The sequence below is a fragment of the Bemisia tabaci genome, chromosome 9 (assembly GCF_918797505.1).
Source record: "Bemisia tabaci chromosome 9, PGI_BMITA_v3".
NCBI classification, from domain to species: domain Eukaryota; kingdom Metazoa; phylum Arthropoda; class Insecta; order Hemiptera; family Aleyrodidae; genus Bemisia; species Bemisia tabaci.
The window spans coordinates 1,543,125-1,556,251 of record NC_092801.1 but is presented as its reverse complement, the minus strand read 5'-3'; the positions used below and the strand labels follow the sequence as shown (position 1 = coordinate 1,556,251).

At 41.3% G+C, this 13,127-nt stretch overlaps 1 protein-coding gene across 1 annotated transcript in view; it reads left to right on the top strand.

Annotated features, from left to right (window-relative positions):
* Positions 1-13,127, top strand: part of LOC140225442 (uncharacterized) — a 28,293-nt gene that overhangs the window by 2,511 nt on the left and 12,655 nt on the right. The window contains exon 2 of the mRNA XM_072304376.1: positions 9,777-12,765. Within this exon, the coding sequence (XP_072160477.1) occupies positions 9,865-12,765 (2,901 nt within the window). The 5' untranslated portion in view covers positions 9,777-9,864. The remainder of the gene's footprint in view (positions 1-9,776; positions 12,766-13,127) is intronic.

Genomic DNA, 13,127 nt, shown 5'->3' with positions numbered 1-13,127 from the left:
GATCCAAAAGTCCCTTCCTTCCCCTCTAACTTTTTACCTGATCGAGGTAAAGATTTGAAACTTGGGGGACATTCTTAGGTCAAAGGGAGCTACTTTTGAGCCCCCCTATAATTTTCAGGAGGGCCCCTTGAGGGGGCAATGGACCTCAGCTTTTTTTTTCAAATGGGAAGACTCCCTTTGTGGTACCTCGTTTGACAGAACATAAAAAATGAAAACTTCCTGCGTGAACCCGAAGTCAATATCTCAAACCGTTTCAAAATGGCGGCCAGTTAAAGTTCATTATGGCTGAAAATTGACACCGGTTGTTGGTCAAAGAATTTGCGCGAAAATCGGTATCTCAGGGTATTTTGTCATGAGAAAAACGAATTTGACGTTAGATTTTCGTAAAAACCAAAATTGTCAAAATGGCGGCTGATAGAGGTTCAAAATGGACAAAAATTGCAAACTCGGTTTTTTGCTGAAACTTGGGACTTGCGGGTACTTTGGTATGAGATTAACACTTTTAATATTAGATTTCCAAAAAAAAAAAAAAAAAAAAAAAAAAAAAAAAAAAAAAACCTCCGATCATTTTGAAATTTAACCGGCGGCCACTTTGGAAATTTTGGTTTTCTTAAAAATCTAACATTAAATGTTTTTCTCGTGTCAAAATACCCTTGGATATCGATATCGATGGTCCTGATTACTCGCCTGCTGCTCCGTTTTGCGGAATTCGGTTTCATTTCATCCGTCCGTCGACGGACAAGGCAGCTCGTTCACGGATTTTCGCGAAATAGTCAATTCCGAAAGCGGGGGGTAATACACATACATATGTATGAAATGTGTTAAAATATGATAAAAATGATAGAAGATAAAATATGTTTTCAGTACTGTACAGATTAGAAGTATCTTATTTTTCAGGAAAAAAAATTCAAAGGATATTTCAATTTTTTTTTTTTTTTTTTTAGTATTCAATTCTTTTTTTATACTCGAATCACGTGAGTGGTCAGCTACTCTCGTGGTACGCGCAAAATGTGTCTATGAAATGAAGTATTTCGCTGTTGAAAAATTTCCTAACAACCTATCTCAGTTTGCGACGTTGCAGACTTGCTGTCGTACTTTTGTTTTTTAAAACTACTCAACGTCAATATTCTTAAAGACTTCCTTGATTTTTCTTTTCCATACGAAGTTAATTTTGAGAATACTGCAAGGAATGATGTTGATGTGATTTCCTTTAAGAAACATTAAATAGGAGCGGAGACTTTGAAAAAAACCGCAAACGAGTTGCGTGGTTTTGTCTTTGGTTTTTTTATTCCTTCAAACCGACATGTTATTTTTACCTTTTATCGCCAATACAGATTTAATGAATAAGTTGATATAGTAAATTGTTCCAGTGACAATCGGTCAAAGTCTACATCGTGTAATTTACCTTTTTAAGGGGTAGGAGGAATTTAGTCGTAAATGATGAATATCTCAATTTTCGCAAATCACTATTTACAATCGTTTCTAAATAGGAAAGTTAGGCTGAGCCATCCCTCCCATCTCTTGCCTTTAAAGTATGAAGCCAGGTTCCTACATGTCAGAAAATTATTAACAATGTCTTCTGTCTTTCGAAACATGACCATGAGGATAGAAGCTATGCTTCTGTAATCATACTAAGTATGTATCACAGATTAGATTCGTTATTAGATCTTAAAATTCGATTATCTCAATAAAATACTTCAGTAGTCAGTACGCTTCAGCAGATATAGTGTCAACTTGTTGTTGGCTAGGAATACATTAAACTTGCCGAACACTCGTATAGTAATGTTGTCTTATCTGATTTCATGCATCTCTGATACTAGGCAAAGTTGTCCAATGCATCCGTGTCTAATAATAGATCCTCGAATTTTAGGAAAAGAAAGAAAAAATTCTAAGTGAAGGGAGAGTCCACTTTGAAACCCGATGTGCTAAGTTTTACTAAGTTCGAACTCCTACGAGGTCTGTTCAATTAGAAACAGGATTTTGGTAATAATTAATCAACCATGCGTCCAAATTTAATTTTCTTGAACATTCTTGAAAGCTGGTACCATATTAAAGAACACTATATTCACAGATTTGATAAATTCAAATTCGGTTTCTTGGTGCACGGTTCGAAGTAAGCGAACCTCACGAGTGTTCTGCGACTTTTTTAGGAATCCGCCAACAGCAATTTCTTGTTCTTCGACATTGTTTTTAGCAGCTAATTCAAATGGAAGTTAACATTTTTTGTTCATTAAAGATTTATTACTGATAATTTTGGTGTCCCTGACTTACCTCCTTCGAAACGATCCCCGTCGCATTCGATGTATTCTACCAGTTTCGCTTCAATCGCAAAATAACTCATTTTGAACTCGTTGGGGTGGATGTCATGCAGCTCCATGAAATAACTCTCCTCAATTTCTGCTATTTTTCAAAATCATAGGCCTTTTCACACTGATTTAGGTTTGAAAACATGAAAACTATCCGCACTTTGACACGATAGCAGAGATTGAGGAGAATTATTTCACGGAGTTGCAAGCAATCCACCCCAAGGAGTTCAAAACGAGTTTCTTGTAATTGATGCGAAATTGTCAGAAACGTATCGATGATGGCGGGGATCGTTTCGAAGGAGGTAAGTCAAGGGCACCAAAATAATGGATGATCAATCTTTAATGAACAAGAAACGTCAACTTTAATCTGAAGTTGCTAAAAATAATGTCTGTGAACAAGTGATGCTTTTTTGGCAGGAATCCCTAAAAAATTGCAGAACACTCGTGAGAGAAAATCTGTGAATGTAGTGTTCTTTAGTATGTTATCAGCTTTCAAAATAGTCCAAGGAAGCCTACTGTGGACATACGGTGGACTTGTTATCAACAAAATCTTCTAACTGAGTTTCTAATTGAACAGACCTATTGAACATGCCATGTATCAATGTGCCGCTCTTGCCAGTATTAAACTTTGCTTCAGGCTTTAGTCCTCAACTTTCCCACTAAATATTTAAAAAAATGGGCGTTTTCAGACTTACCGACTTATCTGAATTCCTCTTTGAATATTTTGAAAGCCACGGTCTCTATCCGTTTCTTGTCTCCCCTTATCCATCAGCTCTCGTTTAAATCCCAACATTCTATCTTTCCATTCAGTTTTACTTACGCCCCTAAAATTTTATTTCTGTCCAGGATTCCGAACGGACAAAATCGGTTTACGCCCACAAAACAAATCAGCACCAATCTGGAACTGTTACCGATCCAAAATTATGACGAATTCACAAGAAAGCGAAATGAATTCCATGCACTCTGTCTATGAGGTTGGTCACCAAGTATTCATTAAGAGCGAATTCATTGAGTCGGATACCAGTCCTGCCTCTCAGTTGGTGGAAAGTGATGATGACAGTTTTTTCTGTGAGGAAAACGGACCAAATAGCCAAGCTACAAAGTCATCCAGTTCGCCCATTGATCTACCCACACCCACAAAACCCGACACCAATAAGGAGCATGATTATCCGGACGCGCCGGTCGTAACGGTGCTGAAAATTAAGAGTGAACCTTCCGAATCGCCCGAACCTGAAATTTTTCCCGACAGGCAAGACGAGAAAAATTATTCAGGAGAAGACATCCGCCCTCCTCTTACTTATTTTTCACCTCCCGTGACTAACACGGAGTGTTCGTCAGCCGTATCCACCATAGTGAAGACTGAAACTATCGACGAGGAGAGTAATGTCGAGGATCCTTTACGGATTGATTTCGGCATGAGTCATGACAGAACTTTGCAATCGTCTGAATTTTTGCACGATCTGAAAAGCGAGGATAGAGAACATCAGCCAGAACGCATCATTGAAAACCCCTCTCATTACTCTAAGGTATCTTCGACTGATTGTAGTTCAAATGACGGTGATCAGGCAAATTCGGAAGCATCAAGACCATCCGAAATGCCCACAAGAGCAGACCAAGTAAATTCGTATGTTGAATCTATCAGTGAGGAATGTACGTCACCGCCTCAGTCCGGCAAGAAACCATTCAGTTGCAGTTATTGCGCTGCCGCCTTTGCGCATAGGAGTGAGTTTACGATTCACGTGCGAAAACACACCGGCGAGAAACCATTCAGTTGCCCTGAGTGTTCCGCCTCCTTTTCCCGCAAGTCAACTTTGAATCGCCATACACTACTACACACCGGCGAGAAACCATACCGCTGCAGCAATTGCTCTGCCTCTTTCGCCCAAAAAGTAGCTCTACTGGGACACATGCGAACGCACACCGGCGAAAAACCATTCAGTTGTCCCGATTGCTCCGCCACTTTTACCCTCAAAACAACCTTGACCCGACATCTGTTGCTACACACCGGCGAGAAACCATTCAGTTGCAGTCATTGCCCCGCCTCTTTCACTCAAAAACACCATTTGACCGTGCACATGCAGATGCACGGCGGGGAGAAACCATTCAGTTGTAGTCTTTGCTCTGCTTCCTTCTGGCATAAGAGTGATTGCACGCGTCACATGCAGAAGCATACTGGCGAGAGACCATTCAGTTGCAGTCATTGCCCCTTGACCTTCCTACTCAGCAGTGACCTTGCGCGTCACATGCGGAAGCACACCGGTGAAAAACCATTCAAATGCTGCGATTGTTCCGCCTCCTTTCGCCCTCAAGTCGACTTTACTGCGACACGTAGCACTACACGCCCGTGAGAAACCATTCAGTTGCAGTCATTGCTCTGCCTCTTTTGGCCATAAAAACCATTTGAATACGCACGTAAACCAGGTGCACACTCCTAAAAAACCATTAAGTTCCTCCGATGGCTCTGTCTAACTTGCCATTTTATCAACTTTAACCCGACGTTCATAACTGAACAGTCGTGAGAAACCATCCAGTTGCAATCATTTTTCTAGTCTTCTTCACAAAATTGCTGTTTGAAGTTAGGAAATGCCGTACAAGAGAACACGTGGAAACGATCACCGGTGAGGAACCGTTCAGTCGCAATACTTATCCAGCTTCATTCACTCAGGAAGGCAATTTAAACGCTGGCGTACGAATGCATACTAGTGAGAAATCATTCATTTGCAGCCATTGCTACGTTTTTCAGCGCCCAAGAAATCACTTGATCGTCATGTACGCAAGCATAAATCCCATTTGCTCGCAGTCATTGCTCCCTTTCCTTAGCCCAAAAAGCTGTTCATTATCACACATTATGCGAGCAGCATTATTATAATTTCATCGCAAAGGAAAACAGGGTGTGCCTCATGCCTTAATCGAGTGATTTAAATACCATCAACTCTGTGCAACGTCGGATTACTAGTCACCTTCATGTAACTGCAGTTGATGCCCTGTCCCATTGATGAAGGCAGTTTAATGTAACTTATTAGGCAGCACATGCACTGCTCTACCCTCAAAATCCAAGAAAGCGAATTTAAGATTCATATGTTAAGACACACGGATGTGAAAACAGCTGTTTACAGTCAATGTCTTTCCCTCGTTTGTGCGGAAAGACGTGTTGAAGAACACGAACAATTGAAAACAGATAGGAAACCATTAAGTAGCAGCCTTTGCTAGCGCTCTCCCTCTCTCCTAAAGGGCAGATTTATGAATACCCATGTAAATGCCCGGCATCAAGAAACCATTCTGTCGCAACCATGTCTCTGCCGTGTTTGCCCTAAAAATCGATTTGTAGGGACGAATGTTATGCCACATCCTGGAGGAGCAATCATCTGCATCGATTGCCCCACCCCACCAGTCCGAAGAAGCGCATTGAAGATTCGCCTACTGAGATCATAGGTGAGATTATGTTCATTTTCCATCATTGGTCTAATTTCATTTTTCATTTCTCCTTGAAAAGCAATTTCCAAAACATATGAGGCCATATCTGCGACAGTGGTGGATGTTGACCACCATCGACATTTTCGCGGTTAACGCTTCTTTTGTTTCTCAAACCTCAAAGAATATTCATGTACAGTACTAGACTTCTTGCACAATCCTCGGTCAGACATCAGCTAGAAACTAAAGTAGGTCGAGTTATATGAGTAAACCCCAGCTGCAAGAATCCTCAGCCGTGAGCTTAGAATTCTCATTGATATTCTTTAGGCATTACTCGCCATCACTGAAATTCGAGAGAACCGTTTGCTCAATTTTTTATTTTTCAAGTAATAGGATACGATGTTTGCATATTTTCACGTAAATAAAATTAAAAGATCTATAGAAAACGGTGAAGTGCGTACTGGCCGATATGGTCAGGCGCGAGAAATTGTTTTGAATACTCTCCATTTCATTTATATTTTTAGTATTATTTCATTTATATATTTATTACTAATATACTTACTCCTTGTTTAATTCGATGAAATACACAAAGCACTCTATCTTCGTGCAGCAAAAACGTATGAATGCTATAAGTGACTCATTAAGTTATCACAAGTGAAGAAAATTGAAGACTCTGCGGCTTTTTCAACGGCCCGGTCTGAATGCAACTATTCGTGTTCTCGGGATATCCGTGTTGCATACTCAAACAATACATGTCTTACTTTTAATCATTCTTGTTTCGAAAGGTAATTAAAGTTTTTCTAAGGAATTTCCGCGGATTTTCTTCAGTCGCCGGAAATTTTGACGGAATATTTTCGCTCGTTTCATACCTCATTTTAAAAAAAAATGAATTTAATAAACGAAATCCGAGATTCTGAATCGTTACATTTCAGGGATACACTTTCACTCAAATTGTGGTAAAAACGGGACAGAGAGTCAAGGATAATGACGTGCAGTCCTCCCTTTGCGGCGATTATAGCGGCGCGCCAGCCAGGAGATCGCACGGGACGGGACCCGAGTAATTGCTGGAGTGTGGCGCGCCTTCAATCCGGCTGGCAGCAACATGCTTACACCCGTGGTCGAATAGTTGTATCACTGCGCCTGCCATGAATGAGGTCAAATATCCTTTCCTACACGCGTAAGGAAGCGTATTTAGCCCCGACTGCAACGTTGCAGACCTCAAATAATGTCTTATTTTCAATCATTCTTGTTACGAAAGGCAAATACAGTTTTTCTAAGGAATTTCCGCGGATTTTCTTCAGTCGCCGGAAATTTTGACGGAATATTTTCGCTCGTTTCATACCTCATTTTTAAAAAAATGAATTTATTAAACCCAATCCGAGATTCTGAATCGTTACAATTCAGGGATACACATTCACTCATGTTTGTGGTAAAAACGGGACAGAGAGTCGAGGATAATGACGTGCAGTCCTCCCTTTGCAGGCGATTTTAGCGGCGCGCCAGCCAGGGAGATCGCACGGGACGGGACCCGAGTAACTGCTGGAGTGTGGCGCGCCTTCAATCCGGCTGGCAGCAACATGCTCACACCCGTGGTCGAATAGTTGTATCACTGCGCCTGCCGTGAATGAGTTTAAATATCCGTTGCTACACGCGTATGGAAGCGTAATTAGCTCCGACTGCAACGTTGCAGACCTCAAATAATGTCTTATTTTTAATAATTCTTGTTACTTAAGGCAAATACAGTTTTCTTAAGGAATTTCCGCGGATTTTCTTCAGTCGCCGGAAATTTTGACTTTATATTTTCGCTCGTTTCATACCTCAGTTTTAAAAAAAATGAATTTATTAAACCCAATCCGAGATTCTGAATCGTTACATTTCAGGGATACACTTTTACTCAAATTGTGGTAAAACGGAACAGAGAGTCAAGGATAATGACGTGCAGTCCTCCCTTTTCATGCGATTTTAGCGGCGCTCCAACCAGGGAGATCGCACGGGACGGGACCCGAGTAATTGCTGGAGTGTGGCGCGCCTTCAATCCGGCTGGCAGCAACATGCTTACACCCGTGGTCGAATAGTTGTATCACTGCGCCTGCCATGAATGAGTTCAAATATCCTTTCCTACACGCGTAAGGAAGCGTATTTAGCTCCGACTGCAACGCTGCAGACCTCAAATAATGTCTTATTTTCAATCATTCTTGTTACGAAAGCCAAATACAGTTTTTCTAAGGAATTTCCGCGGATTTTCTCCAGTCGCCGGAAATTTTGACGGAATATTTCGCTCGTTTCAGATCTCATTTTTAAAAAAAATGAATTTATTAAACCCAATCCGAGATTCTGAATCGTTACAATTCAGGGATACACTTTCACTCAATGTGTGGTAAAAACGGGACAGAGAGTCGAGGATAATGACGTGCAGTCCTCCCTTTTCATGCGATTTTAGCGGCGCGCCAGCCAGGGAGATCGCACGGGACGGGACCCGAGTAATTGCTGGAGTGTGGCGCGCCTTCAATCCGGCTGGCAGCAACATGCTTACACCCGTGGTCGAATAGTTGTATCACTGCGCCTGCCGTGAATGAGTTTAAATATCCTTTCCTACACGCGTAAGGAAGCGTATTTAGCCCCGACTGCAACGTTGCAGACCTCAACTATTACCGTCTCGGCTTCTTCAAGCGCAACGTGTGTCTCTTGATTTTTAGGATGTGGATTGCTTACTTTCAATGCAAAAATGAATAAAGCATCAGACATAGCTGAACTTCATTGCATGGAAGGATACTGAGAATCACAAAATCAAGACATATTTAATGCAATTGCATTTATTTTGACCCTCTTTCTTCTTTTAAGTAAAATGACGGTTTATACTACCGGTGAGTAGTGTATCCTAGCCAAAAAATACGTAAAAATCGACTTTTTTTGCTAGGAGTTCGACTGATTTTTTTTTTTTTGTTTTCGGCTTGAATTATTAAGGAGCCTTCTTATTGAAGCTCCTGATAAGTTTTTGCTTGTGGAGGATCAAAATATTTAAACCCGTTGGAACGGCTTTCTACGCTCCCAATCAGTGGTCACGTAAGGTTGCGTGGTTGACCTCACAGCGATGGCTCGTGGATTCAATTAAGGTGTTGCTTACGTTTATTAAAATCTCTGTAAATGAACACTAATCAGGCTCATATATACGAGTCAATGACGCGCTGTATTAACACTTTTTGCAGGAGTTGTCTGGTTGTTCTAGGTATATTTTTCTGCTTTCACAAATAACTTGTACGTCCTTGAAATTCCTTGACATTTCTCCCGTTAGAAATTTTTTTAACCGTGCGAAGTTTTTGAAACTTTTGAGGTATTGCAGGTCTGCGAATTTTTCGGTTTTCAGTAACTGCTTTCAACTCCTCTTCTACATGGGTGATTTCACGATAACAGGAATAGCTAAATTCTGCAGCGCCTTAAAAATAAAAGTGCACCAATTTTAAACAAATTTCATTACTTCATTTTAAAGGCGTTAAACTTCCTTTTTTCAGCTGTGGAACGAACTATTTTGATTCAGTACAAAGTTACGGAAAAAGACAAACAAGGCATTGAATCACATGTATCAGCTCCTCCCGCGGGACTGCTGGAGGTCCACGGAAACATGGTGGCACTGCCAAACTGTGTCGCTTACGTAACCGACACAGCGTAGCCGACACTTGAAAATGTGAAATAAAAGATGATGAAACTTGGCAATTCTTGAGATATGAGGAGGAATGAACGCTGCCTAATAAGTTTTCTAAACTTTGGGGACTTCCTGTTAGTTAATAATATTAAATGAAGGAATTTGTGTAATGTATAATTAGAACTACAGACCTAAAAATCACTGGTTTTCATAAAAATGTCAAGCATAATATAAAAATAATAAGAAGAAATCTCCGTGATTTATGATTGAAATAAACGTTTTGGAATTTTCCGGTTTTAGAAATTTTGTCATCAATTAATGGTACAAAGTAGTTTGCCAGATTTTTTTTGGGTGTTATCCCCCGTTTCTTGGGAATATGATACTTATTCTGACACCATTTCTTGTCTAAATCTTTCCAGGACAACGAAGGAATGAAAGCGATAGGATACATGCGACCAGAAATCCTCTCGACACAAAGCAGACTGCCGTAAGAGCTCACCATCCAAAATGAATCCGTTGGCGGATACTACCCTCCAAATTTCTCAAACCGATCACTCGCCGATCGAACGTAATCCACCAATCGAATCATCAGCTTCTGGAAGAGGATCCCCTACTGTTGACTCTCGTTTTGTGAAATGTGAAGACGGACTCAATTTTTGTGACGAAATTACCCCACCAAGGCAAGTTGAGACGATTCCTTCCAGTTCTTTAGCAAACCCTTTCTTTGTAAAATGTGAAGACGAGCTCAATTTTTGTGACGAAAATACCCCAATGAGCCAAGTTGAGACGATCCCATCCAGATCTTCCGCATTCTCTCTCTTTGTGAAATGTGAAGACGAGCCCAATTTTTCTAACGGAAATACCCCACCAAGGCAACTAGAGACGACTCCATCCGGATCTTCAGCAACCCTTTTGACCACATTCAAAACCGAACCAGGCGAAGAGAATTATATTCCGGTCGACCACTTGTATACCAGTATTGACATCAAAAGTGAATCGCCGTTGCAATCATTCGAAGGTCAATATGTCATAAACGGCGAGAATGAAGCACGAACACATGGTAAACAAATTTGCAATCCGTTAAATCATGATCTTTTAATCACGAATAACAGCGAAGAATTTCTAGCTCCTCTGAACTGCAGTGAGCTAAGTTCAAATTTTATAGAAACATTCCCCAGTGATAAAAAAACTGCATCCCCCACAAAAACTCAAGTTGAATCTTCACATCAAGATATGGATATTCAAAGGAAAGGTCCTAAAACATTCAGTTGTAATCATTGCTCTGACATTTTCTCCCAAAAACTCCAACTGCGAGAACATCTCCGAACACACACTGGTGAGAAACCATTTAGTTGCAGTGAGTGTGCGGCTTCTTTTTCCAGAAAACAAAATTTGAAGAGGCATATACGAACGCACACTGGTGAGAAACCATTTAGGTGCAGTCAGTGTTCGGCTTCTTTCTCCCAAAAACCGCATTTAAGGAGCCACATGAAAACGCACATCGGTGAGAAACCATTCTGTTGCAGTCACTGTTCGGCTTCTTTCTCCCGAAAAGAGTATTTAAAGGTCCATATTCGAACGCACACTGGTGAAAGACCATACAGTTGCAGTCACTGTTTGGCTTCTTTCCTCGAAAAACAAAGTTTAAAGTCCCATTTGCGAACGCACACTGGTGAGAAACCATTTAGTTGCAGTGAGTGTTCGGCTTCTTTTTCCCGAAAACAAAATTTGAAGAGGCATACACGAACGCACACTGGTGAGAAACCATTCAGCTGCAATGAGTGTGCGGCTTCTTTTCCCGAAAAACAAAGTTTACAGTACCATATGCGAACGCACTCTGGTGAGAAACCATTCAGCTGCATTCAGTGTTCGGCTTCTTTTTCCGATAATCGCACTTTAAACCGTCATATGCGAACGCACACTGGTGAGAGACCTTACAGTTGCAGTCACTGTTCGGCTTCTTTCTCTTATAAGTCCTCTTTAAGTAATCACGTGCGTTTGCACACTGGTGAGAAACCATTCTGTTGCAGTCAGTGTTCGGCTTCTTTCTCCCTAAAATCGTATTTAAGGAACCACATGCGAACGCACACTGGTGAGAAACCATTTAGTTGTAGTCACTGTTCGGCTTCTTTTTCCCGAAAAAACAACTTAAGGAGCCATATGCGAACGCACACTGGTGAGAAACTATTCAGTTGCAGTGAGTGTTCGGCTTCTTTTTCCGAAAATTGCAGTTTAAATCGTCATATGCGAACGCACACTGGTGAGAGACCATACAGTTGCAGTCACTGTTCGGCTTCTTTCCCTTATAGGACCTCTTTAAATAATCACGTGCGTTTGCACACTGGTGAGAAACCATTCTGCTGCAGTCACTGTTCGGCTTCTTTCTCCCAAAAACCGCATTTAAGGAGCCACATGCAAACGCACACTGGTGAGAAACCATTCTGTTGCAGTCACTGTTCGGCTTCTTTCTCCCGAAAAGACCAATTAAGGAGCCATATGCGAACGCACACCGGTGAGAAACCATTCAGTTGCAGTCAGTGTTCGGCTTCTTTCTCCCAAAAACGGTATTTAAGTAGCCACATGCGAACGCACACTGATGAGAAAACATTCAGTTGCAGTCAGTGTTCGGCTTCCTTTTCCGTAAAACGCAGTTTAATGTGTCATATGCGAACGCACACTAGTGAGAAATCATACAGTTGCAGTCACTGTTCGGCTTCTTTCTTCCATAAGTCCTCTTTACATGATCACGTGCGTTTGCACACTGGTGAGAAACCATTCAGTTGCATTCAGTGTTCGGCTTCTTTTTTCCGAAAAGACCATTTATTGTGCCACGTGCGAACGCACGCTTGTGAGAAACTATTCAGTTGCATTGAGTGTTCGGCTTCTTTCTTCTCTAAGCACATACTAAGAAGGCACATGAGGACGCACACTGGTGAGAAACCATTCAGTTGCAGTCTGTGTTCTGCTTCTTTTGCCGGTAAAGGCAATTTCAAGATTCACATGCGAACGCACACTGGTGAAAAACCATACAATTGTAGTCAGTGTTTGGCTTCTTTTAGCGTTAAATCCTCTTTAAGAAGGCACGTGCGAACGCATACGGGTGAGAAACCATTTATCTGCAGTGAGTGTTCGGCTTCCTTCTCCCAAAGATTCAATTTAGAGGCCCACATGCGATCGCACACTGGTGAGAAACCATTCAGTTGCAGTCACTGTTCGGCTTCCTTCTACCAGAAATCCGATGTAAGGAAGCATATGCGAATTCACACTGGTGAGAAACCATTCAGTTGTAGTCACTGTTCGGCTTCTTTTCCCCGGAAAGATTCTTTGATGAGACATTTGTTAAAGCATACTGATGAGGAAGCATTCAGTAGCAATCAGTGCTCGACTTCTCTTTTCCGAAACGGTGATTAATGCCTTTGTACACTGCTGAGACCCATCCAGTTGCAGCTATTGTTCACTTCCTTTTTCCCGGAAAGTTCACCTAACATTACCTTCGCGCATTCTTCGTTTATCCATAAATGTAGACTTTTTCATGTGCTAAAACATATCGGTCTTAAACCATTTAGTTGTAATCATTGCCCTGTTTCTATTTCCCAAAATAATTCACCTAGGAGATCATGTCAGAACGCATACCGGTGAGACACCGTTCAGAAGTAGTCATTTCTCTTCCTTCTTTAGTTTTAAGTGCTTGTTAACAAGGCATATGGTAACGCAGAGTGGTGACTAACCTTTTAGTTAGTGTCAATGCTCTTCCTCTTACTCAGATGAAC